The sequence below is a fragment of the Lutra lutra genome, chromosome 4 (assembly GCF_902655055.1).
Source record: "Lutra lutra chromosome 4, mLutLut1.2, whole genome shotgun sequence".
NCBI classification, from domain to species: Eukaryota; Metazoa; Chordata; class Mammalia; order Carnivora; family Mustelidae; genus Lutra; species Lutra lutra.
The window spans coordinates 194,065,728-194,092,752 of NC_062281.1; the positions used below are offsets into that span (position 1 = coordinate 194,065,728).

General features: G+C 60.9%; 1 protein-coding gene across 7 annotated transcripts in view; it reads left to right on the forward strand.

The window, feature by feature from the left end:
* The window catches only part of NPHP4 (nephrocystin 4), a 106,102-nt gene extending 82,804 nt beyond the window's left edge, over positions 1-23,298 (forward strand). For 3 of the 7 annotated variants that reach the window (XR_007126609.1, XR_007126611.1, XR_007126612.1), the window contains 10 exons: positions 1,033-1,193; positions 4,243-4,420; positions 9,406-9,531; positions 12,081-12,292; positions 13,756-13,982; positions 14,417-14,603; positions 15,395-15,478; positions 18,497-18,654; positions 19,229-19,314; positions 19,860-19,945. Coding sequence is in view for 1 of the 7 variants with exons in the window: in XM_047725783.1 (XP_047581739.1) it covers positions 1,033-1,193; positions 4,243-4,420; positions 9,406-9,531; positions 12,084-12,292; positions 13,756-13,982; positions 14,417-14,603; positions 15,395-15,488; positions 18,508-18,654; positions 19,229-19,314; positions 19,860-19,945; positions 20,853-21,024; positions 21,643-21,822; positions 22,052-22,195; positions 22,744-22,884 (2,138 nt within the window). In the remaining 6 variants the exon portion in view is untranslated. Of the gene's footprint in view, positions 1-1,032; positions 1,194-4,242; positions 4,421-9,405; positions 9,532-12,080; positions 12,293-13,755; positions 13,983-14,416; positions 14,604-15,394; positions 15,489-18,496; positions 18,655-19,228; positions 19,315-19,859; positions 19,946-20,852; positions 21,025-21,642; positions 21,823-22,051; positions 22,196-22,743 lie in introns of those variants that run through there. The other 4 variants (XR_007126610.1, XR_007126613.1, XM_047725783.1 and 1 more) reach the window with 3 other exon arrangements.
* The last annotated feature ends 3,727 nt before the right edge of the window (positions 23,299-27,025 follow it).

The following is a 27,025-nucleotide window of genomic DNA, read 5'->3' on the forward strand; positions in this document are numbered from 1 at the left end:
GGGCCTCCAGTAGTCCCGTTACTTTGCTCACTTGTGACGTGATGCTGGGGACTGGCCTGCCACTGTGTGGGGTCATTGCTGTCCACTCCCTCAGCCTTTCTCCCAATCCTTACTGCGCCTCCACTCCACGAGGAGCTGGTCTTGGCACCTCCCTTGGGCCCACGAGAGGCTCCACACTCCCGCCTTCCCGTCAGCCCCCACTGCTGTGTCCACTCCAGCCTGCTTTCCCTGCTTCAGCAGAAGGACTGTTGTGGTCTTGAGAGCAGGGGACAGCCCGGGGCCGAGGTGGCTGGAGTCGGGGTGAGGATCACAGCCCGGTCTGGAACCTGCCCCCCAGTGCTGAGTGAACATGTGCCCTTGGCCCCAAAGTTACTGTTCTGCTTCCCGGGGGCTCCGTTAATGTGTTATTGATGGGAAGTGGGTAGTGTTGGGCTGTGCTCCCCAGCTTGGCCTCTCCCTGCACGGTAACTCAAGATGATTTCAGTGGCGTTTTTGTCAACTTGGAACTGATGGTGATGCCACCTGGGGGAGCCGAAAGGCGGGGGATATAGTCCACTGCCATCTCGGTGATGAGCCCGAGAGCCAGTGCCCCCCAGGGAGGCACTGTGCTAGCGCAGAGCTAGGGGCTCCTGGGCTGGAGCTCCGCACGGGCGTGCGTTCTCCCAATTTTGGTGGCAGACCACGTCTCTCCTTCAACCCTGCACGCAGAGTAACGACCTCCAGGGGCAGCCCCATCAGGACGTCTGTTCCCATTCAGGATAGACTGTTTTGTGTGGACTCGGTGAAAACCATGAATCGTATGTCAGGAAGAGTTCAGGGTTTGTGTAGGAAAGAAACGGTGACTTCTGGACGGGACTCTCTATTTCGTAAATGTGGGTATTTTATGATGTTTGGATTAATAGTGTTTATTAAGCTGTGGTTATGATGGAAGCAGAAATTCACGATCATGACCACAGCAGGGATTGCTTCAAAATCTAAAGATGGTAAATGACTCGAGTCACTTTTGGGCTCATTCGAGGCCTCTTTGGACAGGGTCTCCCGGCTTTCAGCTCAAGTACCTGGTGGATCCTGGGTTCCTGAAGCCTGGAGAGCAGCGCTGGTTCACCCGCTACTTGGCCGCCCAGACCCTACAGATTGACGTCTGGGACGGAGACTCCCTGCTCCTCGTGGGATCTGCGGCCGTCCAGATGAAGGTGGTGGCTCGAGGGTGGGGTGTCCCTCCTGGGAGGGCCTGCTCGGGAGGTGGTCCTCTCCCACTGAGGGACACTGTGGTCCGACTGTGCACAGATTCTGTCCTTCCCCCGAGGGAGGGACTTTCACAGAGTCCCTGTTGCGCGATGCTATGTTGTATTTTCTGTCAGTCAGCTCCTCCTACAAACCGACCGCAGGCAAGGTCACCTTTGGCCCCCTCCCGCACCCTGACAGTGAGGATACCTGTTCCCTGTGAGCAGGGGCCTGGCCCGGGGTTGGGGATGGGATGAGGGACGGACTGGGCTGTACAGAGGTCGCCCGAAGCCTGCTAGCAGTTACTTGAATTGTGCTTTTCTAATTGTAATTAGAATTAGACTAATTCTTTCTCTAATTGTGCTTTCCATCTTCCTCGTATACGAAAACCTAAATCCCCGTGTTAATTAAAGATTCCTCCCTGGGGTTTCTCCCCAGAGGGTCAGCGTAGTTTCACAGCAGCTCCTGGGCTTGGGCCTGCGGACGTGGTGTCCCGGCTGCGGGTGGCGGTGGGAGGGGAGCCCCAGCTCCTGCATCTCCGAGACCCCCCCACTCTCTGTGACTCCCACTAGTGGACTTGCTTCTGGATTCCAGCCTCGGGCGCCCCTCAGTTCCCACCACTCCCAAGCCTTGCCCCTGCCACAGTCCACGTGGTCACCAAGACCTACAACCCAGGTCACCGCTCGCTCCTTGGCAGCCCTCGCCATGACGAGCTCACGGCCCCCGTTTGTGGCGTGCCAGGCCACATGCACTGCTCCCCTGATACCCTGTTCCTCTTCCCCTGGGGTGCTGCCTGCTCCCCCTCTTCCCTCGGAGGGCTGACCTGGCTGCGCCATCCCTCCTCTGGCCGACTCAGGTGTCCATCCCTGAGGAGTGATCCCCCCGGGGGGGGGCAGGAGGAGGGGTCCCCTGTGGGGAGCACTCAGCAGATGTGGGCTGATGTTCTCATTCCTCACCCTGGTCCCTCAGACCTTCCTGGGTCATGGTGCCTGTGGGATCGTCATGGCCATTGCTTGTCTGTCTCTGATGCTGGCTGGTGACATCCTGGTGTGTGGGAATGGGACAGTCACTCATCCCCAGCACAGTCATGACCCACAGTGGGCACGGTGCTGTGTAGCTGAGAAGGAGCAAATGGAAGGAGCAACGAGGGATTGGGAGGAAAAGGGGTGAGGAATGGAGGGAGCAGGGAGGAGGGGCCGGAGGGAAAAGGGAATGGGGGGAAGGAGGAGGGATGAGGGAGTGGGTGCTGGAGGGGCCGGGAGGAGCCCCTGTGAACTGGGGGCCTGTCACGGCCCCAGCCTCCTCTGCCCCTGAGCCCTGTGTCTCTGTGTGCTCGCAGCTGGAGATGAAGTTATTTTATCTTGTCCTCCACGAAGAGCCCTTGAAACGAATGCTGTTGTGATTATTGGAACTTGGATAAATTAAAATTAAATTTTACTTTTTTAAAAATAAAGTCTTTAACTTCAAAATTTATAGAGAAGGGGTGGGAAATTTGGCTAAGAAGAAAAAATCTCAGTCAGGTTTGGCAGGTGGGCTTTTTGGAAGGTGCGGTGCACGGTGGCTCGTCTCCCCTGCTCCTGCTGTTGGGCGTGTGAGGGATTTCTGCTTGTCTCCTGGGACGCCGCGAGCGTCTTGAAGGACAGTGTGCCCTGTCCTCAGCTCGTCCCCGAGGACGCGACGGTGTTGTTAGGGTGATAGTGACAGTCGCTCCAGAGCCCCGTTGCCCCTCCCTTCGCTGACTGTGCCCTCAGCCCAGCCCCGGGCTTGTGCTGCGTTACCCTCACGTCCGGCAGGGAAACTGAGGCCCGAGGTCCCGCTGACAGTAGCCGAGCCGGCTTTTCGCCCAGTTCTGACTCGGAAGCTGGTGCTCTTCACCCTCCCACTCTCCCCAGAGGACAGCTTGTTGGAGCTGTTTCTGAGGCAGCTGCGCTCACGTGACAGCCCTGCACGCAGTGGGCGGGACCCGCGGACCGGGAGCCTGGCGAGGTCCTCCGCCTCCTGGGTGAGGACGAGGGTGCCAGCTGCGTTTCCCTGCTCTTGCCTTTAACGGGTATTAATTAGACAAGAAATCTTTGCCACCCATAGTGGGATGTGATGCCTTGTTTTTCTTGGCCTCTCTGCTTCCCAGCGCCTGGGTGTAACTTCCTTCATCAATGGTCCCTTCTCCCACGGGGACATCGTGAACACGAATGTGGGTATGTGGGCTCTGTGGACCCACACCGTGATGCTCGCAGGGTCTGAAGCAACTGGAAGCTGCCAGACCCACCAGGGAGGGTCGTTGTGGGCGCCTTCCCTGCCAGAGCGGGGCTGATCGCTGGAGGAGGAAGCGCTGGGACCCTCCTCTGGTCCTGCACGTCCGTTTGTGTGTGAGAAGTGCACATTGAAAGGCCAGGTGACTTTTCCAAGGCCTAGAAAGAGGATCCCAGCTGGGCCTGGAGGCGGCCATGGTCTTCACATTCCCCCGTGGGCCTCACTAGCGCTCGGGCTCAGGCTGAGCACTGAGGGGTGAGCTGGCATAGCAGACAGCTCCGGGTCAGGAAGGTCCTGCGCCGTCCTGGGTCTGCTCTCACTGGCTCTGAGCAACCGGGGCCTGGTGTGGACCCTCGCAGCTGGACCTCAGCTGCCCTGTGGCCCTGCTCGCGGCCACTCCCTGTCTTCCAGCCACACTGAAGCCCTGGGTGTGGGGGTCTGTGCTCTGCACCCTGGGCCGAGTGTGCCTCCAGCCTTCCCTGCCTGGCTCATACCTCCTTCTGGAAGCTCTCACTAAACGGAGGCGGGGTCTGCTCAGCGTCGCCAGCCTTGTTCTGCCGCTCGTTTCCGGGAGTGCTCTCTGCAGAACGGGCTTCAGGAAGGTGGCTGCCTGCCTGTCTGTGCGTCCTTGGTGCCCACTCACTGGGTGGATTGGGTGCACTTTATGAAAGAGTTTGCGGGAAAACCCGGGTATCGAGGACGTAGATTTTCAGAAGAAGACAGGCTTGGCCTCAGCCAGCCTCTGACTGCGGCCTTTCTCCTCTGCAGCATCTCCTCCGCCAAGGCCGGCCGGCTGTGCAGGTCCTGCATGAGCTCGAGGTTGTGGCGACTGAGTATGAGCAGGACGTGGTGGTGAGTGGAGATGTGACCCGGTTTGGCCGTGTCAAGCCCATCGGTGTCTACACGGTGCTGAAGGGCTGGCTGCATCTGACGCTGGCCAACGTGGGTAAGAGTCCCTGGTGGCTTTGCTGGCTTTAGGCCGTCTCCTGGGGGCCAGTCGTTTCCCCAGTTGCTGCTCTGTCAGGGCAGTGGGTACTACTGTGGGCGTCACATAATCAACAGGAATTCAGAAGAACTCTTACTGTTTGACCACTGAGTGCCCTCGACCACTGGACGTCTGTCCTCCACCATGGGGCATCTGTCCTTGACCATGAACATCCATCCTTCACCACTGAGCCTACCCCCGACCGCTGGTCTTTGACCCCCGAGCCCGTCCTGGTGCCAGTTGGTGTTCCTGACTTGTGATCAGGATTTGGGATCGTTAGTCTTCTCAGTCTTGCCCCATCTTGTTTCTTGGCGCCGTCTGTGGGTCATCTCTGTGACAATCCTCAGATAAGGTGACTGGTTCCAGGAGGGCTGGAACTCCTTCCTCACAGGAGAGCCCACAGAACTCCTTCCTCACAGGAGAGGAGCGGGAAGTGTTCCTCAGCTTCCGTGCTGCCTGGGGATAAAGGAGCAGAGAAGCACAGTCCTTTAGAGCCTGCTGCTCTGGGCTTACACCCAACGGTGTCCGCGGGCTGCTCTCAGATCAGACACACCGGGCGCGGGGCCGGCTGCGGCTACAGGGGATTCCCTAGACGTCCTGGGGGCTCCTCTGAGGCCCTGACCAACGGGGAACCTGGGGCTGGCATGCCTGCCCCCACAGGGCAGGGGACCAGAGGGAGCCCCTGTGGGACCAGGGGACAGGCCCACTCTGTCTCCCTCCAGGGGACTCTGGAAAGATTGGGGTTTTTCGGGGTGAAATGGAAAGGAGGACAAAACCAAGACGTTTGAGGTTTTCGGAGCCGCGTCTACCCACATGAGATTCAAACCTCTCACGTTTTATGGGAGAATTTTCCCTTTCTCACGGCCCAGGCTGACTTTAAAACCTGGAGCCTCGTGGGCCACGGGAGCCATGTGGGTAGTGTGGAGGGTGGGCCGGGGCCGCCACGGGGCAGCACAGCCCCTGAGTAACGGTACTCAGGGTGGCTCTGCCTGCTTGACTGCGACCATGACGTCCCGGGCAGCATGGAAACAGCAAGACTCACTAGGTTCTGGAGGGAGAAACGAGCCGCATGGGAGAAGCCGACGTCATTCAGAGGCTCCTCCGAGCGAGGTGGCTGCGAGGAGTGTCCGGCGTCCGAGATCGTGTTGGTTATTTCTGTGTTTATTCGCAGCCTGCAAATGTGCAGTGATTCCGAGTTTTACGTCTTATCTGCAGAAGAAAGATTAGCTCCGTTATATGTTCTCTCAAGTCCTCGTTTCCGTACTCCGCCTGCAAGAGCGCGATAGCGCACAGGGCAGAGTCGGAGACGCCCGAGAGCGCAGCCGCCCAAGGGATTAACAAAGGACAAATGTGCGCAGCTCGCTGGGCCGCGCGGCCACGCCATAGTTTCCCCTGCAAATTCTGCGTTTTCTGAAAAAAAGTGTTGTGGCTTTTGTTTCGTTATAAAACTGATTGTTCTGCCGCAAGCAGCAGCAGGAGGAGGCTGTGCGAGCTTCGGGGGACAGAAGCAGGGTCGGGCCAGCGTCCCTGCGCCCGGCGTGGCGTTGCTCCTCTGCTCTGCATTCACACGGCGGGTGGTGAAGCTCGAGGCTGCACAACAGGGCACCCTCTCTGCGCCCCAGGACGGGTGGTGCTCGTGCCCGTGGCATCTCGGCTCAGACAGGCTCAGTGACGGTCTCTACAGCCTCGTCTGCGGTGTGACTGTGGCTCTTTGGGGAGCTGCTGTCACTTGTATCTGCGGCCCTTCCTGGGGGCCCCTGGGGAGCGAGGGGCTGCTGTGACTCCCGGCTCTGTGTTCTCAGGGTTGAAGGAGAGCCGGGTGGTGTCGATAGAGGGCCTGGGTTTGGAGTCGGACACGGTGACGTGCTCTCCTCCTGCCGTGGACCGAGGTAGCTGTAGACCGTGTCAGGAGCCCTGCCCATCTGGAGGGAGTTCCTGCTTCTGCAGCAAATGTGCGGGTCCCCAGCTTAATCCAGGTTTCCCCGAAGGGAAAGAAAGCCGCGGCCGTTGGGATCTTGGACTGCACCCAGAGGAAGTGAACGCCTTCCCCGTGTCCGGTCCCTGAGTCAGCGGCGTGTGCCCCCGATCTAGTTTATTGTCCCAGCTTCCAAACCAACACTGCAAGTGCAAAATGCATTGGAGGAAACGCCGACACTTGGGGACGGTCCTGGTCTGTCTGGAGGTGACCACATCATCCTGCTGGTGCCGTGTGCCGCGGTGACTGTCATGACTCCTGAGAGCCCGGCTCCAAGGCCACTGGCCGTCCACCTGCGAGCTGTGTGCAGCAGCTCCTGAGCTGCCGCTGTCCCCCCCAGTGGAATGGTCTCTAGGCCGGACGGAGGCACACCGGCCAGACACGGTGGGGGGCCTCCTTGCCTGTCCTTGAGGCGCGGCCATGGAGGTTCCCAGGGCCTCTCAGTTGCGGCACAAGTCCATTGTCCTGACAGGGAGTGGAGGTGGCGTGTGCCCACTGCTGGGTGACTGACGGAGCAGGTCCTCGGGATGGAGAGCTGGCCGGACGGTCCGCCCACACTGGGGAGGAACAGCGCCGAGAGCTGGGAGCCCGGACCGACTCTGAGCTCGGGGCAGGAACAGAGCGCCCCTGGGCTCCGGGGCACTTCGCTCCCCTTATGTGGAGAGCAGGGTGGTACCAGAACAGTGAGTGTTGGTGCCAGGACCTGGGCTCTGGCGTCAGCTGGCTGTCCCCTCCCTGCCTGGCCAGGCTGTCTGTCCCCGTTGGGGTCTGGGGCTTCTTGGGGACATGGCTGGTCTTCCTTGCTGCGATGGTCGCCCAGCAGTGGCGCAGTGGCCTGGTGTGTTGATGGGAGGTTCACGAACGGGAGGCTGAGTGAGTGTGAGAGCCTGATTCTGTGCCTCTTGGACTTGGGCTGACAAAGCAGGCCCTGCGGCATGAGCAGCTGAGCCCGTCAAAGTGGTGTCCACACCAGATTCCGTTCTTGGGGACGAGCCTCACGACCTTGTGGCTCTGAGCTGTGTTGGGGGTGAGCTGACCGCAGGGGGAGGAGGGCCGGGTTTGGCAGAGGCTCCGCTGCTCCTCTGTCTTTGGGGCAAGAGCAGAGAGGCAGCCGCGGGGTGGGTGGTGGGCAGACCCACAGGCAGAAGCGTTCCGTGCTCAGCCGCGCAGAGGCCGGGAACAGTTGAGGCTCAAGACGCAGGGCCAGAGGGTGTCCGTCCGAGGGCTGAGTGTGACGCAGACGTGTGCACTGCGCGTGCACAGCCAGCGTGGGGGGAGGGATGGAGCAGCAGCAGGACTGGGCCTGGCCCTGAAGCCCCCCGGGTAGGATTGTCACTGGCCTCTGTGGCCAGGCCCGTGAGTAACCATCGCAGAGGAGGCAGGCCTGCCATCTGGTGTCTCATGGTGACGTGGTGCGCACCTGGCAGACGAAACCTGGGCTCAACCCGATGCTTTGCTGGGCCTGGACTGTGGTGTTGCTTCAGGGAAGGCTCTGGACAGTGAGCTCCACGCCTGTCCCAATGCCTGGTCTCCTTGCCGGGGGCTGTGGAAGACACCAGCGCGCCTGTGCTTGCCGGGACTGCTGGCCGAGCTGTGACCGCTTTGCGCCCCCGGGCTCGTGACCAGGAGCAGCTCTTGTTGCAAGAAGGCTGGGGGAGGCCACCCTATGTGAGAGTCTCAGAAACACACCAGGCAACCAGAGGAGTTTGGAAATGATGAGAATGGAAGTCCTGGGGCAGGACTCTGCTCGCCTGTGTGTCCCCAGCCTGTAAATCACGGCAAGTACATCACTCGTGATTGGCCAGAGGCGGTTTCAGTCCATCTGTCAGTTTTGAATCGAGCATTTTCCCCCACGCCCAGACTGGGGCCTTAGTCCTTGCTGGTCTCCCGAGGGCTGGTCTGCTGCCACATCTGTCTCTCCAGCTGCTGCACACTGGGGTCTACAGGGGCAGCGCCCATTGGCAGGGCAGAGACCACAGGACCTCCTGGCAGGACAGGCCTTCCCTTCCCGACCTCAGCTCGGAACCAGTCAAGAGGGAGATGTTCCTGTCCGACAGCTGGAGATGAAAAGGTCACTTTGGTCACCGCTGCTGAGGCCCAGCTCGCCGCTGTGGTCAGGGCTGTGCTTCTGTGTCTAGCACTGTTTTGTGGGACAGAGGCGGGGTGGGCAGAGCTGAGGGGGTGAAGCCACCCTGTCTGCCCCCCCCAGGGCCAGAGTGGAGGTGGGGAGGGAGGGGATGTAGAGAGGTGGGGAACGGGCAGCTCCCAGGAAGGTCTCCAGGACGGCCACGCCTGCAGGCGTTCAGTACCATCCTGCCGGAATTGGGGAAGCCCACAGTGCGAGCATTTTGTGTCCGGAACGTGGGGGGGTTCGTTCTGGAATCCGACTTCATCGGCTGTGCTCCACCTCCCTGGAGGTGGGGGTCATGTGCGCGCAGAGGGGTCATGGGCTCTGAGGTTGGGCTTCCGTCCACCGTGGGCCTTGCACATGCTGGGGTTAGCGGGGCGCTGCTTGCCGTCCACCCGGGCAGGCCTGCCACGAGCTCTATCCCCAGGCTTATGCCTGGCCCTCTGAAGCCGAGTGCGGCTTCCTGCCAAGGCTTCTGTGTGGAAACAGCTCCAGAAGATTCTAGCTTGCTGAGGCTTCTTGACCTTCACGAGTGTTGTCTGACGTTAGCAGACGCGCACAGAGCCCTCCTCCAAGGCGTGGGCGCGGGCACGGGCACGTGTGAGCCCCGCTGCAGGGAGGTGGGGGGGGGGTGAGGGTGTGAGCACTGGGAGCTCTGACCCGGCAGGAGAAAGGCCCGCCGGCCAGCTCTCGACCGCCGAGCAGATCCAGAGCTCCGGGGTGTCAGCGGGCCAGGGGTGTGCACGGGGCCTTTGGAACCCTGAGCTCCCTGCGGGGGAGTTGGTGTGTCTCCTCACGCTCCTGTCGGTGTTCACACCTTCTGCTGGGGTGTCTCTAACTTAGGTCACATGTGTGAGCAGATGAAGAGAAAGTCGAGCTCGTTGCCACCTTCCAGGTCCCGGGTCATCTCGAACGATGGCGCCCTGCACTTCGTGGGAGGCAGTCTCCTCACGCGCGGGGGTCTGAGACGTGAGTGGGGCTGGGTGGGGCGGGTGGGGCTGTGTGCAGGGACATGTGTGATCTGGGGGGGCTGTCGTGTCCAGCTCAGCGCCCTACCTGCCTCGGTGGACCCTCAGGCTGTGCGGGTCAGCGCGTGCGTCACAGCCGGAATGTTCTAGAGAGGGCTCCGTGGAAACCGGCGGGGCTGTCGCCCTGTGCGCGGTATCCGTGTTGGGTCCTAGCTGCCCATCTTCAGGTTAGCAGGAAGTGAAGAAAAGGCTAGGATGAACAGAGACTGGTTTCTCTTTGTTTTTTATTTTTATTTTTTTAAGATTTTATTTTTATTTATTAGAGAGAGCGCGCACGCACAAGGAGCGTGAGCGGCAGGCAGAGGGGGAGGGAGAGGCAGGCTCCCTGCTGAACAAGGACCCTGATGGTTTGTAAAAACTGGTTTGAAGCCCCCATGTTCGGGGGATTAAACCAGTTGCGGCGCTTGGGAAGCAAAGGCCGGCACTTGGAAGAATGTTGTCCAAAGCAGGGGATGTCTGAAGTTTTCTATCTCCTCAAGTCACCCATAGACCTGGAAGCACAGTAGTTGGTGGGGTGAAAAGCGCTTGTGCCCTTTGGGTGGTGTCCTCCATGTCACAGGCCCCCTGGCGCGGATCCACAGCTGCCCCGAGCTTCCTGTGCTGACGGTCCTCAGACGCTGTTGTCCTGGAGCCTGTGCCCAGGAGGGAGGCCCTGTGCTGTGGCTGGTGAGAGCCTCGAGGCCTCTAGGAGCCTGTGCGTTCTGAAACGCCAGCCCAGACTTTGTGGGCGCTCGAGTGTTCTCCCGGGAGAGGGACCCCAGAGGCTCTGACGCTCGGAGCGGTCCAGGGCGCATGATCCCGTCGGCTGAGTGTCCATTCTCCCGTTCAGTGTTGAGGAAACCAAGGCAGGGGAGGTCAGGTGACTTGGCTGGTTGTGTGGTAAACGGTGGTGAGCTTGGGTGAGAATCTGGATTTCCCACGTCCGGGGTCAGGGCTTCTCTGTCCCGGGCTGGTCCAAGAGCTGGTGGGCCGTGTTTGTGAAAGCCCCCGCCTTGGGGCCCAGCAGGTCGGGGGCTCGGCAAGGCCGTATAGCGAGCTGTAACTCGTGAGTGTCGGTTGCGTGAGCGGAGAGTCTCTGAAGTCCCTGGTCCCCTTCTCCCTGTTTGAGCGAAGACAGGAGGGAGTGGTCCCCAGAGAGCCCGTCCTCCCCAGTGGGCAAGGCTCAGCAACGAGGAGGTTGTGCGGAGTTTTAGCAAGTGCCCCCGGGCTCTGAGCAGTGCTGGGATTCCGTGTCTGGTCTCTTTGGCACTGGGTGATGTGGTCTGACCCAGAGCTCGTTGGTCAACCCCCAGCTTGCTTGTCCCCTTCCCCTGGGACCGTGGGCCTCAGGCTGCTCAGACCCAACCGAGGGGGGTTGGCCCACCCACTATGCCTGCACCCAAAAAATTATTTTGGGGGTGGATTTTACTTGTCTAGAGCGACTCATAACACCTGAAAAGCAATTGAATAGCTTTAAAATGGTGGTGAGGAACCACAAACAGCCCTTGTAGGGGGACAGAGGAGGAGTGGGCGAGTCAGGGGAAAGAGCTTTACCATCGCATGGGGCGACATTGTGGGAGTCGGCCCGCAGATTTAGCAGGGTGCTCACTTCACGCAGGGGCTGCGGGTGCCTGAGGCGCGGGGGGCCCGGGCCTACGTTGGGGCGCCCCGGGCCTACGTTGGGGCGCCCCTTCTCTTCTGCCTGCCCGCCTGCGCCAGCTTGGGTGCCGGTCCGGGAAGCTCGTGTCAGCTTGTGCGCTCAGGTGCGCTCAGGTGTGCTCAGGTGCGCTCAGGTGCGCTCAGGTGCTCAGGTGTGCTCAGGTGTGCTCAGGTGCGCTCAGGTGCGCTCAGGTGCGCTCAGGTGTGCCGTGCGTGGCTTTGTCACCTGAAGAGAGTGCGGCCCCTCTGCTGCTCCAGCGTCTGTCTGTCTGCTCCCACAGCTTCCGTGTCTGTCTGGGGTTTGAGCAGAGGCGCCCAGAGGAGTCCGTTCCCTGGGGGCCGGGCTGGTCTGAGTCCCCCACCCCAACCTGGGCTGGGGCTTCAGGTCAAGCAGGCAGCTCGCCAGAGCCCCCAAGTCCTGATCTGAGCACACCCGGGGTCTGAGGACCTGCTGGGACAGCGTCCGGAGAGCTCTGAGTGGTCCCTGAGTCGGGAGGCTCTCTCCGGCGGGGCTGCATCCTGGATCGGGTGTCAGCGGCCTTTGAGAACCCAGAGAGCATCAGCTTCTAGAACACAGACTTTTATCTTCCTCCGGAAAGTCACCTAATGGTGTATTAATTGTCTCTAAGGAGCAAGATCAGAATTCCTTTATTTGAAAGGCAGGTAAAGGGGGAACGCTGTGGAGACCAGCCTGCAGGGTTGCCGTCTTTATGAATGTCTTCGAAGGTACAGGAGAGGGCAAGGTGCCCGCTGAGTTCCTGCCCTGGGTGAGGTGGCCGGAAGCTTGTTGGGTCTGCTTGAAGAAAGTAAATTCTACACCTTAATCTCTTGCTCCCTCTTTGAACCTTCCAGCAGTAAAAAATGTGGTCCAAGCACAGAAGCTGGCTGACGTGGACCGTGAGCTGGCTGCCATGCTGTTCACCCGCACACAGCCCGGGAGCAAGGGGCCCCCGGGTGCCAGCCGCGAGGGGGATGCCGTCCGCAGGCGCAAGCTGGAGCGGATGAGGTCCGTGCGCCTTCAGGAGTCCGGAGGAGAGCTCAGCTGCTGGGGGGCCAGCCTGTTGGTGAGGCCCTTGTCCACCTCCCACTGCCCCCAGCTGTCCCCGCGTGGGGGCTGCGGTCGGGAATGAAAGCGGCCTTGTCCTCCGGCTGCTCTTCTCTGCGTGGCTTCCCCCACCCCCACCTCCGAATCCTACTTGTGGAATGTAGGGGAGACGGAGCTCTCAGCCACCAAGGGAGGTTTTCTTGGAGAGTCAGATACTTGGAGAGTTTTTGTAAAAGCTGGTTCTTGGGCTCCAGCCCTGGAGATCCTGTGTCCGGCTGGGCTGCGCACGTATGTGTCCATAACCTGGGCTCTTAAGAAAGTTCTTGAGGGGGTTTTGAGGGGCCCCCATATTGGGGGTCAGGGTTGTGAATGGGTCATCAGTGCAAATCAAGGAATTCATTCCGACCAGAAAAATCCCCATTTTTGTCTAAAAATCTAGAGAAGACCCCATCATATTTTGCAGCATAGACCTAGGAGATGGGTTCATGGAGTCAGGAAGCCACAGGGACCTTGAGAAAGAGCTCTGAGGATCGCCCTTTATGTTAAGCAGGAAGGTGTCTGGAAAGACGTCCCTGCTCGGCCCTCCGTGCTCCCAGTGGCTGGGGCAGGCTCCTGCCCTCACGTGTGGGCTGGACCTCGGGGCCGGATGCTCCTGCAGTCAGCGGGCCTTGGGCCACGGGCTGTGCCTGGGAGGCGGAGAGCAGTGCCGAGCGTGGCCTGCTTCCCTGGTGCTGACGCTGGGCGCTGGGCATGCTGATGGTCTGGGGGCTTCTTGGGGGAGTCCTGGGCACAGAGTGGGGCCAGATGCCTGCGCTGGTATCCCAGCTGTTGCTGGGGACAGTCCCAGCATCCTCAGGAAGGTGGCTCCGTTTCCGTGGCACCCAGGACGGCAGCTGGCCCCACCATCTGCTGTTGGTCCGCGTCAGCTGCTGTGCGCGCCGGCGGAGCCCCAGCCGTGGGAAGACCAGGCACCTTCTCCATGGGTCCCTGGCCGGGGAGAAGGGCTGGTGGGTTCTCTTCTCGTGTGGCGGTCGTCGGAGGCTACAGGCTGTGCAGTAGCGCCGTCCCCAGGGCCCTTGGCTGGGACTCCGGACCCACCATTCTGTGTTTGAGCAGGTGCCCCGCACGCAGAGCCTGGTACTGACCAGGCAGGCCTGGGCCCCTGGGACCGGCCCCCACTTCTGCCCTCTGCCCACCCCCTGCAGCCCTGGGTTGTCCCGCACAGTAACAGTTCGGGGGCACTAACCCCGTTTGTGTACTCATCCCGTGCTAAGACGAGCTTTCTTTCCAGAAATCCTGGCAAAAGGCTTGCCAGTCTCACTGCTCTGGTTGGGTACGGTGCCCACCCTGGACCTGGTCACCGGGCTCTGCCACTTGTGGGGATTCCGGGAAGAATTTGGGGAGTGGGAGAGGTGGCCGAATGGCCCTCGGGAAGGAGAGTAAGCCCAGGACTGTGACCTGGTTTGGCCCCCGTGTCCTCAGGCTCAGCAGAGCGTCCGCGCCCAGCACACACGCGACCTGCAGGTCATCGCTGCCTATCGGGAACGTATGAAGGCTGAGAGCATCTCCAGCGCGCTGAGCCTGGCCATCACCACCACACACACCATCCACGTCACACTGGGCACTGCCGAGTTCTTCGAGTTTGCCCTCAAGAACCCCCACAACATGAAGCACACTGTGACCATCGAGGTGGACAACCCCGAGCTCAGGTGGGCGTGGGCGGTGGCCCCACACGCTCGGTGCCCCCTGGGTGACTCCAGTTCTCCCTGAGATGAAAGCTGAGCTGCTCTCAACCCTCGATGGTCCCACTGGTCTTGGCTTTTGCCCACGGTCCCGGGTGCTGGCTCTCATGGGCGGGCAGGGGACTCAGCAGGAAGAGCGTTTTTGCCTCAGAGAATGTCTCCCCATCTTCTAGCATCACCCGGGACGGGCTCAGAGCTGTGTCTCCCCATCTTCTAGCATCACTGGGACAGTCTCAGAGCCTGTGTCCTTATCTTCTAGCTTCATTCAGGACGGTCTCAGAGCCCGTGTCTCTTCATCTTCTAGCATCTTCATGACATCATCATGGTGTCAGAGCCCTTGTCTCCCTGCCTTCTAGCATCAGTCGGGACGGTGTCAGAGCCCATTTCTTCCTGCCTTCTAGCATCATCCAGGACAGTCGGGAGTGGAGGTACTTTAAGGATGCGGCTGAGCTGAACACACCGGTGGAAGAGGACATGTTCCATCTCCGAGGGAACCTTGCCCCGCAGATCTTCCTACGTCCGTGGGAGACCGTCCACATCCCCTTCCGATATCAGACCTTCTCTGTGGGGCCGCCGGCCTTGGTGCAGGTGAGCAGGCCTTTCTTCCAGTGCCAGACGGGCTTGTCAGGCACATGGGGAAGTCCCACTTGGCTAAAAATTGGAAGAGGGGCATTCCCACATGTCTCCCCTGCTCAGACCACACAGCCTACGGAGTTCGCCTGCTCCACTAGCCTCTGGGTGTGTGTGCACACGGGGGCCTCAGGAAAGGCCGACCGTCCCCTCTGAGTACTCTACCTCTCGGGCACAGAATCTCTCCCTCACCTCAGAAGAGCTGATGGGCCGGAACTTTCCAGCATTCTGTGTTCTTAGTTAATGTCTGCCCACGTCTTCTGTAGCGTTTGCTTCTCTGCAGGATGCGCAGGCTTGGAGGTTTCCAGTGCTGGGTGCGCATGGTCCCCGCGGTGCGACAGGTGGGAGCCGTGGGGCGTGCAGGGCCTGCGTTTCATCCTTTTTGCTGAACTTTTGGGCTCAGCTCTGTGGGATCGTGTTGCTCACTTCCATGGGCTCGAGGCCCCCCCGAGCCTTACAGAATCCTTTGGCAGCTCTTTGGGTGCGCTTTGGGGCAAGTGGTCATAAGGGCCGTGAAGACGTCAGGCAGAGCCGGCTTGCGTGTTGGGTGGGCCTTCACGGTTCTCGGCCACCCCTGCTCCCTCTTCGGGGGTGAGGCTGGTTTCTGGCCATGGCTAGCCATGCTGTGATAACAGATAAGACCATGGACGGGAGCCCTCCACCCTGGCGGGAGCCGTCCTACAGGTGGAAGGGCCCATTGCCCTCGGACCCCGTCTCGTGACCTGCTGGTGCCGGCTGGTTTCTCACAGGCCTCTGCTGAGCTGAGATCTGAGAAGGGCACGGATGCCGGATCGCCCCAGAGGTCCAGTGCGATGCCCACTAAGCATGCCAAGGTAAGGGGACAGGATCCCTCTGATTCCCGACAGCTCCGGGGTCTTGCACTGAGAGTCAGGTGTCCTCTGAGCGGACCCGGTGACATGTCCATGACTGCAGCTGTTAGGTCGCTGGGGCCTGGCCCTGTGTCCTTCCCTGAACCTCCTACCGGCGTGTGGGTGGTGGTAAGCAGGGCCCGTGGAGGTGGGCTTTTCCTGTTCTGACGGGGCAGTGACTGCTTCAGGTGACGCTGGTCTGGCCTGCATGTGGGTGTCTGGCCCGGAAGCCTCTCACTGGCCACTTGCACCTTGTAGCCCTTGGTGCTCTGGGTACCTGCCACACGCCCTGTGAGGACAGCTGTCCCGGCACACGGGTACCACACACGGGGGTGAGACGGGCCCCTGACCCTCACCCACAGCATCCCCACGTCCCTAGAATTAGTGTGGGCCTTGGGGTTACTGCTGGGCATCCTGCCTGGAAGGGAGGAGCAGCTTGCCTCTAGGATGTCCTGAGGGGTGCTCAGGACACTTGTTTTTAGGACTTTCTGAGGCTTTTTTTCTGGGCAGACGAATGCCTTTAGAAGTAGTTTGAAAGTAAAAACAAAAGCAAAGGCTTTGCTCCTCCCCTGCCCCGAGAACAGACTATTTCAGTGAGTCCCGATGGGAAGCCGGCCCCCGATTGCAGGCCTGCGTCCCTGCCTCACTGCGGAGGCTGCTTGTGCCCACAGCCCCGTCACGGTGGAAATTGCTTTATTTTACCTAACGTGGAGGCCCAGCTTTGCCTCGTTTAAGGAATACGTCGGCTGTTCCCGTAGGGCTCTCGGTGAAATCTGAGAGGCTACCACACTCTCCGTACATGCACTTGGAGTTTGAAGGCAGACCCCAAAATGGTATGAGTTCACCCGGGCTAGCTCAGTGTGCGTCCCTAACGGATAAGGACTCATGGCCTCGCCGTGTGCTGCTGCCCCTGCCCCGGTCAGACCCTCTGAGCTGCCTCGCATCCACCCTGTGCTTCCTTGTCTTCCCACGTGTGGTTCGGGTGAGTCCGGCCCGCGGAGCCCAGGGCCCCGTGTCTGTTCTCCCTCTCGGAGTCATGGCCCACACGCACTTTCAGGCTGGGGAATGGGCACGTTCAACTCGTTCCATTCCTCCTGGACTCCTTAGCGGGGATTCTGCCATGAACAAGAGTTTCCCCCCAGCAGTTTGGTTGCCCTGAGATATTTTATACCAGAGAGTCAAGATAAACACTGGGTTCTCCCATCTCACTGGTCAGCGCTCACAGCACTGAATTACGCCCTGGCCACCCCTAGAGACGTCGGTGTTTTGGAGTCTCTTTGTGAACGCACAGGGGTACGTTTGCTGCTTCTCGTCTGTGGGGGGCACCGGGCGCTGGAACTGCCCACTCCCTGCCACTGCCATTCCTTTCCAAGCACTGTTAACTAGATTAATGGCTCGCGTGTTAACCAGGTCACTGGAAGAGTAAAACCAGAACGCCAAGCTTTCAAGGAGGTGGACTCGGCCAGAATGGCTGTCTGTGCCCCCTGCGCTGGGGAGCAGCGGGCCGAGCTGGAAATACTAGGACTTGGGCACAGAGTGGGCAGTCAGCCTGGGCCCCTGCCTGCAGGAGGGGGCTGCCTGGCACTGCTGGGGCTGCTCTGCGGAAAATCACATCCTGGATCCGAGGCCCACTGTGGGAGGAGCTGCCGCTGTGGGACAAGGACGGGTCGCTGGCTGAGGCTGTCCAGAGCCGGGCTGTCCCGTATGCTTCTAGGAGCAGCCAGGGGAGCAGAACTGTGGCCAGAGCAGGGGAGGGCAAGGGGGGTGGTGGCTGGGGGCAGAGGCTGGGACAGCCGCTGAATACACACGGTGTCTCGGTGTGTGGGTGCCCTTGCGGCCAGAGCATCAGGGCACAGGTGACGGGGCAGCCACTGTACTTGCGGAAGCTGCTATCCCACGAGACGGGGAGACGCCAGGTGGAACTCTGGCCAGGCCCCAGCAAGCGCAGCATGGCGCAAGGATCCCAAGGTGGGAAGGCCGCAAAGACAAGCCAGGACGGTGCCCACAGGGTCTGGAAGGGGCTTCCCTGGGCCGGCATGGCAGGGCACCCGGAGCTCACCGTGTGGCTGGCGGGTCCAGCCCGGTGGGGATTTTGGCCCCTGGTGGCTGTCCTGTTACGACTTAGGACTTCAACAGATCTTTACATATTCTAGCTTTTTGTATGCGTACATCTGAGAGATTTCACAGTAATCGTGTCTTCCCCGTGTGGAAGGCTTGTCTGGGGGCCTGGGAGCTGTGTTGATGTGGGGAGGCTGCCTCCGGGGCTGGGCTTCCGGCCTGCCCTCATTCGGGGGCCCGGAGGGCTTGGGGCCAGACTGAGTTGGGGAATAAAGATATTTGTTCTTTCTTTTTTTTCCCTTTTTTAAAGATTTATTTAGTTTTGAGAGAGCGAGAGGGAGCTCGTGTGCACGGGGCTAGGGGGCAGAGAGAGACTCTGAAGCAGACTCCCTGCTGAGCGTGGAGCCTGGCGTGGGCTCAGTCTTGCCCCCTGAGCCGAGACCAAGCGCTGGATGCGTAACCGACTGAGCCACCCAGGTGCCCCAGCAAACTTTTTTTTTTTTTTTTTTAAGAGGTTTATATTTCTAGCCTCTTTGGTTTAGGTCCTTTTACCCTCTGGAATCAAAGAACTCATGGGCTCATGGTCCGCCACACGCACGGGGACCTGGTGAGGTTAGCGTCAGACCCTCCGAACGGCTTCCCGCTGAGGGGTGTCTGCCGTTGGGGCTGCAGACCTTCCAGCTGGCACTGGGGGCGTGTGCCGTGCCGAGAGCTAGCAGTGGCGGCAGCCACATGCGATGGGTGCGCCCCAAGAGCACTTGCACACGCCGTCCTTCGCCGGCGCTGTCCCCTCGGTGTGGGCACCTGCAGGCTCCATGCCCCGTTCTCACTGTCCCTCCCTCCTCGCGGGGCGAGTGGCCCCTTGGAGCTGTCTGCGGGCCCGCCGGCTGGTCCTGACACCGGCGCCGGCTGCTGTCTCGGCAGGTCTCGTTCCGGGGGCAGCGGCGGCAAGCCCCTCGCTGTGCTCTGCCTCACCGTGGAGACCCAGCCCCACGTGGTGGACCAGGTCTTCCGCTTCTACCACCCGGAGCTCACCTTCCTGAAGAAGGCCATCCGCCTGCCTCCCTGGCACACACTTCCAGGCAGGTCCCGTCTGTCCCCGCGGCGGCGTTCACAGGGTCAGCGGGTGGAGAAGGTTTTGCCCTGAGGGTGGTAACGTGCGTCCTCGTGTTCTCCCGTGAGGCTCTACTCCGGCCTGTGACCTGCCTGTAAATTCTGCCACCTGCCTCTGTCCTTTGCAATGGTGACCTCCTTGCGTCCTCTGAGACGGCAGGGTGTGCCCTCGGCTGGCTGATTCCGCCTCCTGAAACCCATGGCCCCGAGGGCTGTGCCCAGAGCATACTTGTGCCTTCGGCTGCCGAGTCGCTTGTCTGGTTCCGGTCTGGTGCCTCCGGAACACGACGGTGTCTTCAGTGTCGCGCACTGTACTCCACAGTCCCCCCATTTACTTTTGGTCACTCCCTTCAGATGAGTCCCCGAGGACACGGCTTATGGCAAGAGTGCCAGTCCTGTGTAGATGGGACAGGGGGAAGGGTGGCGTCGCCCCTTTCCTAGTCCGCTGAGTACCTGTGACGGGCCAGGCCTGCCCCAGACAGCGTGTGACACAGCCCAGGCCTGTTCGGAAAAGACATTGGTTCTGGATATTCCCTGCCCCAGGTGCTCCTGTGGGAAGACCCGGTGAGGAACCCCCAGTCCATGTCCGATGTAGCGACCCCAATGTCATCTGTGAGACCCAGAATGTGGTGAGTTCTGCCGAGCCCGTCCCCCTGCCCGTCCCCTGTTGTCTGAGCCCACGGGCCTCCCGCAGCCTCTTCGTTGTAGCTTTCCGTTAAGTGGGGTCTTCCTAAGGCGCTGATGGGCTGCGCTGACGTCCCTGGGGGAGATTTATGCAGGAGTGTTCATCTTTTCTGCCGGCAATCAGTTCTTTGATTATCTGAATTTAAATAAAAAAAGGGATGAAGCAAAGTGAGTGGTAATTAAGCCCCTTATTAATTGCCATTGTGTACAGAATAAGGGCAATAATTGTGTTATGACTGGTTAGGAGACTGGATAAATTCTCCTGCAGAATATAATTACGGATCTCAATGTGAAATCAAGAAGTTAATGACTTTCTTTTCTGCAGTGAAAAAAAAAAACCAAAACTGAATTCTGACTAATACCGAAAATTAAACACCTGTTGGGGGGCAGGGAGCCTGGTCCCTGCTGCTTCTGTTTCATGCGGGCTCAGGGGGCTAGGCTTGGAGCGGGAAAGCAGGCGGGGTTCTGAGGGTGCTCCCGTGTCCACCAGGGCCTCGGGGAGCCACGGGACGTGTTCCTGAAGGTGGCTAGTGGTCCAAGCCCAGAGAGCAAAGACTTCTTTGTCACTGTTTACGCGTAAGTCCGTGGACCCAAACCCCGGTGGCCTGGAGGGGTGGGTGGGGGTGGGAAGCAGGTGGAGTGTTGGAAGGGCTGGCCCGGCTCTCCCAGCTCCTGACGGGGCTCCTGTCGGGCCTGTGGCCACGGGAGGGGAGACTCCAGGGCTGGCAGGGGCCTCGCAAAGGACGCCCTCTGACCAGAGCGGCACCGGTGGCCCGAGGGACGCGTGGAGAGCCCGCCCAAGAGAGAGACTTGAGGCGGCGTCTGCCCCAGTGCAGTGTCCGGCTCTGACCAGGGGAGGTGAGGGTGGAGGTCGTTATCCTTCCGTGCCTGGGACGGTGACCGTATCGCCCTCCCGCTTCTCCCACTCGGCTGAAATGACCCTGTTCCTTCACCTTTTCCACGAAGTCTCTTGTTCTAGTCCCTTGAAGGAGGATCTTTTAAAACTCAGCCAGGCTGGGGGTTTTGGGATGGGACATCTGAGAATGGGGGATAACTGCTCGGTGTCTGTCTCGGACTGTGCAGATGAACCCAGGGGACAGGGTTACTGAGTCCCACTTACAGCGGAGGGCTGGTATCGTCCTGCGGCTCCAGGCAGCTAGGATGGGGCCCATGAGCTCTGGCCTGCACGACCTCCAAGCCCACAGACCCTTCGGGGTGCTGCTGTCCACGGGCTTCACTGCCTGGTTTGGGATGGTGACATTTCTGGCAGAAGCCCACATTGTCATTCATGCTGGTGTCATGGTGCAAAGTCAAAGTGGGCCTTCAAAGTTGGGAAGGTGGCTGCAGGGGTGACGACAGCTGGGCTCCCCCCGTCTCCTTGGCCCCTGTCCTCCTGGCCACCTTCTCGGCCTCTTCCTGGCTCCTCTGTCGTCTTAGGGCTGTTGTCCTCCCCAGTGGTGCTAACGGCTTCTGTCCTGTGCAGGGACCGCTGGCTGGCGACGCCTGTCCAGGTGTGGCAGGTCCACCTCCACTCCTTACAGCGTGTGGACGTCTCCTGTGTCACAGGCCAGCGGACCCGCCTGTCCCTTGTCCTTCGGGGGACGCAGGCAGTTAGGAGAGTGCAGGCTTTCACCTCGCACCCCCAGGAGCTGAAGGTGGGTCCCTGCGCGTTCTCTGGCCTCTCGCCGTCTGCACCCCACCCTGGGAACGGACGGTATGGGGACTGGTTCCAGCCGGCGTGGGTCCCGAGGACAGGCTCACGGCTCCTCTGGGACTCCTGGCAGAGCCTTCATTCCAGTTGCCTTTTACTGGATACGCCGTCGTGGGACGACTGATCTATACACCTCAGAGGCCAGTTAGAATTACCGGAAGGCAAATGCTAATAGCAGGTCTGGAATAAATTTAGCCGCTGCTGTGTGTCTGGATAACGTGGGCTGTGCAGACTCCTTGCCAGGCTTTGGCGCTGGAGCTCGCCGAGCTCTCCCTCGGCTGGGGCGGCTCTGGTTCTCGGGGCACCGCGGCCCCACGGAGGGACGCACGCGTGGTGATGCAGACCGAGACGCGCTGCGGACCTGATCGCGTGGCTGGGTCTGCTCTCAGATGTGTCACTTGGGCCCCTCCTGCCCTCACGCAGGCCGTGTGGCCCCCCTGCTGCCCGAGTCGCTGGGGCTCCCTTGGGGGTCTCTCTGTGGCCTGGGCTTCGGGCGTCGAGGAACCTGCGGTCTGCACAGTGCGGGCACCGCCTCCCAGCCCGTCTCTCCTCCCATTCCCAGACGGACCCCAGGGGTGTGTTCGCGCTGCCGCCGCACGCGGTACAGGACCTGCACGTCGCTGTGAGGCCCCGGAGGGCTGGGAGCCGCTTCATCCACCTTAACCTGGTCGACGTGGACTACCACCAGCTGGTGGCCTCGTGGCTCGTGTGCCTCTCTTGCCGCCCACCTCTCATTTCCAAGGTCAGGAGGGGCACGCAAGGTGGGGGTGTTGGGTCACCGATGTCACCTGGTCCTGTGACCTGGTCTCAGGTGGGAGTTTCCTCCTCCGCAGCCTGGGGGTAGGGGTGTGGTTGCTTCCGCAGGGTGAGCCCCCTCCGCGGGGGTCTGTTGTATTTAGGGAGAAGCCCCAGGTTGGGCCGCGTGTGTGGGGCAGGCTCAGCAAGGGTGCCTGCTGTTGCTGCCCCCACAGGCTTTCGAGATCACGCTGGCCGCGGGGGATGGCAAAGGCGCCAACAAGCGCATCACCTACACCAACCCCTACCCCTCCGCGAGGACCTTCCACCTGCACAGCGACCGCCCGGACCTGCTGCAGTTCAGGGAGGACTCCTTCCAGGTGCGGGCGCTGTGCGGGGCGGCCAGGGCTGTGGGGCCTGGGGTTTGGGCTCTGCTGCTCCCCGGAGCCCCGGCCCGCATTTGGGGGCGGTCTGGAGAGAGTCCGGGGTGGGGGCAGTGCCGATCTGGCCTGGGGAAGGTACTGGGTGTGGGGGGCCAGGGACCCCTCTTTGAGCTCTTCCGCCTGTGCTTCTGGGGCCCCCACATCTGGGCCCTGTTGCAGGGTCCTGCTGGCTCACCTGCCCCGCAGCTGATTCAGTTTTGTCCATAAGTGCCCGCGAGTTAGCCTTTTCTCTGTTGTGAGCGTTGGGAAGAAAGTACAGCTCGTCACAGTCAAGGGAGGGTGTTACTGCAAAGCGAGCCCCCGTGTAGGGAGGCAGCTGGATCCGCTGGATCAGCTCAGAACAGCAGGTGCCTGGAGTCCCGCGGCCTTGGGCCTTGGGGTCTGGGGCCTCAGCTAAAGCTCCTCTGTTGCGTCTGCGGCTGCGGAGCCTGCGGGAGGAGAGGGCGGCGGCCGGGGTAGGGCTTGGAACGGATGCTTGCTTCCAGGTCGGGGGCGGCGAGACCTACACCATTGGCCTGCGGTTCGCTCCCCGTGAGAGCACCGGGGAGGAGGAGATCCTGATTTACATCAACGACCACGAGGACAAGAACGAAGAGGCCTTTTGCGTGAAGGTCACCTACCAGTAGGGGAGCTGCTGGCCCTGCTCCCCCGCCCGCCGCTGCGCAGCGACAGACCCTGCGACCTGCGCAGGCTGCTGGCGAGGGCGGAGGGACCACCGAGCTCCGGACCGGCTTGCAGGCCCGAGTCCAGGAAGCCTCTGCTGGAGCCAGCCGTGCGCCCAGGCCCCCGGCGTCCTGGGGTGGGGGCTCGGCGCCCAGAAGCACGCGGCCCTGCTCTCCGCTGCAGTTGGGCAGGTGTCACTGCCTGTGACGTGCCGATTTGCTTTATAGTGACATGTGTTTTATGAATCATCTTAGGTGATAAAATTATGTTTTCTTACTGGGTTTTGTACACACATTATTTGCTATGCAATGTTTATATTGATAATCTTTCATACCTTTTCTTAAGTTGTGTATGAAATACTAAACTTCCACTTGTTTTCTCTATTGATGGTTTCTTGAGTGTTTTCTGTTGTTTTCAACCTCGTCAGACGCTCTGACATAACCAGGCATAAGCACAGATTTCCCTTGAGGACAACAACACAGCTGAGGGACAGTGGGGTGGCCGGGGGCCTCTGCCCCCCGGAGAGTCGGCTTGGGCCTGACCGAGGCAGGTGAGGCACCTGACCTCTGCCTCTGTTGGTCATGGCTCCCGTTGTCCTGGCCACCCTCCCGCCGGCCTGCCACCAGTAAGGACCCCTGTGATTACATTGGGCCCACCGAAAAACTCGAGATGACCGCTTCATCTCAAGATCCTTACCTTAATTCCACCTGCAAAGTCCCCCTTTGCCTGTCAGGTCACTCAGTCACAGCTTCCAGGGATTAGGATGGGGACACCCCAGGCAAGGAACCTTTTTCTGTCCGCCAGAATCCCGTTGGCCAGAACCCAGTCACGTGGCTGCCCCTGGCTCCAGGGGGCCTGGGAACGGCCCTCCTTTCGGGTGTCGAGTGCAGATAGCTGGGAGCATTGTTACTGAGCAGCGGGAGCAGGGGAATGTGCACAGCCTTGGCCACAGCTGTGGGTGGGGAGGTGGAGAAGCCGCCTGGCTGGAGGCCCGCTGGGAGGTGGAGGGCAGGACGGAGGGTGGAGCAGAGCCGAGAGCACCGTGTGGTTTTACAGGAAAACTTTACTTTCCGTTGGTTGCGAATGTGAGTGAGAAGGAAGCAGGGGAGCCTGAGCCCTGGCGAGCGGCCAGCCAGGCTATTCCCAATTCTGGGCGATGAGAAGGCAGCAGAATGCTGGCCAGCCCCCCGCAGGAGCAAGCCTGTGGCGGGTGGGTCTCTGGGGTGCCTCGAATGGCGGAGGCTTCCTGTGGTGAGGAGCGAGACCCAGGGCTGGGATGTGCTCAGAGACGACTGAGCGGGCCCCGAGAGAGGGTCGTCAAGGCAGCCCCGTCGCCGGATGCCAGGTGCTATGTTGGAGAGGCAGGACAGCCACTGCCCCTGATTTAGACCCCGACCCTGTGAGTGGGGTTAAAGAGTGCATCTGCGCTGCTGCTGACCTGCTCCCCGTGTCCTCTGCCAGGGCCCGGGGACCGAGCCCTGTGCCCGGGTGGGCACCCAGACCAGCACGGACCGTGGATTCCAGGGAAAGGCCTTCGGGTGTACTTGGGGCTCTTTTTACCGTGTGACGACGTGCTGTCATCTTTGTTGTTCGGATGCCCCACCTGGTGTTTTCTAAGTTTGCGTGCCCATCCCTGGGCTAGAGTTCGGCCCGTCTACACCCGTGCTGGTCCAAGTGCATGGAACTGGAACCAGGGAACCGGCTGCCAGTCCATAGGGAGACCTCCAGGCCTCAGCACGCAGCATTGCCTGCCCAGCTGTGGTGGGGCTTGCTGGGTCCTGTCCCTCACTGCCACTACGCGGGCCGCTCCTCCATCCACCGTGCCGCGCTTGCCCGGCGCAGCGTGGGGGAACGGCCTGCTCCGCTGGTCTTGCTTCGTGAGTCTTCTGCTCTTTCCGTGCTAAGTGTCTGGAGACTCACCCTGGCCCATGACAGGTCGGGAGATGCGCTGGCTGAACGCTCGGGTTTCGTCCTCTGAGACGACTTCACTGTTCACGGCCAGGATGAAGAAACAGAAATGTCCCACTTCTTTCCTGCTCTCACCGGGGAGGGTGACAGGGACCACTTTCTCCCCCTCTTACAGAAAACCTCAGCCAGACGCACGTGCTGCGGGACCATGGCTGGCCACACACGGGGTCTGTGCCGGGGGGGATGGTAGAAGACTGCGGCCACGGGAGACTCAGAGGAGACTGAGACAGGAGTCGGGGGACCCCATTCCCAGGGCCTGCTGGCCTTCAGGGAGGTGGCTGGCGGGAGGCTGGGAGCCCCCGTGCTACAGAGGCGACCCAGCCCGGCACGTTGGTGGTCCCATGGCTCTGTGGGGACAGGAAGGGGAGGAGGAGACGGTGTCCGAGGGCACACATGCAGTGGGGTCATCTGGACGGGGCAAGGGTGACCCCCTGGGGACAGCTGATGCTGTGGGTGACAAGCAGGCTGACTTCTCACGAGAGCAGAGAAGGAGGTTGTCTGTCTGTCTGTCTGTCGTGCTCCTGGAAGGTCTGCACAGCCCATGACACAAGGGTGCGTTCGGTGCCCCTACGGAGACAAACTCTCCCTGAAGCCCCCTCGCCCCCTCGCCCCTGCTGTCCGTGGCTTGTGCTCCTTCTTGTGCTCCGCGGTGCCCGTGCCGTGAGGCTCCTGGCGGGAGGTCAGGGTGTTGGGTCTTTCTGGTGGCTGGGGGGGGGTTGGTGAGGACTCAGGCTCCCTGCTTTCTGAGGCTGGTGTCGGGCTAAGCCGGGACGCCCCGGCTTTGTTCTCACACCTGCTGTGTCATCGAGCCCTGGCCACAGCATCCGCTCTGAGGACCCCCGTGCGTGCTCGCTGTCCCGGCTGAGACAGGGTGGGAGAAGAGGAAGTGGGAAGGGGAAGCCCGTGGGGAATGGGACATGGGACCTTTTCATTTCCAACTCCTCCACCTCCCAGATGCTTCCAAGAGGTGGAAAGCCACGGGGCTGCCACTTTTCTTAGGGAGGCAGATGCACTGTGAGTCCATTTTGTCCTGGCACGACGGTGGGGCCACAGGCCCTTCCCTATCCCAGGTCTAGGCTCTAAGACAAAGATTGAAAGGGTCATCTGTGGCCCTTCGCTGCTGGATGCCCAGGTAGGGGACCGTGGAAACCTGCGAAACGTGCCGCCATGCCACACCAGTGTCCCTAGCTCTGGGTGCGCGCCTGTCCCCACCAGGACCCTCCCGTGTGGAGGCGGGAACGGCGGTGCCCCTCCTGGGCTGGCCTGTCGGTGCTCGAGCCGTGTAGGAAGCAGCGACAGGGCCTTCGGCAGGACAGACAGCACCGGCCGGCACAGCCGAGCTGATTCGCTTACTCATCAGTCCCTCATTCATTCATTCATTCGTTCTTTCATCCAACGTGGACTTGCGGGCACCCCTCTGTGGGGGGCGGGGGCATGTGGTGCCCCAAGACAGACACAGTCCCTGCCCCAGGCCAGGACCTGGCCTCCCTGTGGGACCCAGACAGTGGGAAATGGCGCGTCCTGTAGGCTCAGACGGTGATAGTTCATGAGGGGCAAAAGCAGCCTATGGGCACAAAGAGGCGATGGTCTGTCTCGAGAGGAGGTGATGCTGAGCAGAGCGTGGACGAAATGGAGTAGCTGGGAGTGGAGGATCTGCGCCAGCTCGCAGGGGCCTTTGGGCTGCAGGGAGGAGCCCGGACTTGGTTCTTGGGGTTGTGAGGGGCTGATGGGCCTAGGGTGGACAGGCGCCCTGCCCAGGGACCAGCACGTGGGGCCAAATTAGTGATCTGCTCTAACCCAGTGGCCCGCTCGAGGGCGTGTGCTGTCCGCGTGAACACGCTGCCCACGGCTGCGGTGCCTACAGGGCTGGGGCCGCGGGGCTCGGCTGGCGGCGGCGGTTGGGGGGGGCATCTGCATTTCATTACATCAGAAGAGCAGGTTGTCTACACAGGGATGTTCTTTTCCTCTTCTCTTCCCCTTCGTGGCTCCTCCTCCAAACCCCCTCTCCAGTGGGACTGTGGCCCCTGGTCACTGTCCTGGGTACAGGTAAGGATCTGGGGCCCCTCTGGGGAGTGAGAATTGGGTACAAGGTGGGACTTGGGATGCCCTTCTGAGCCTTTCCCTCCCTCTTTTCCT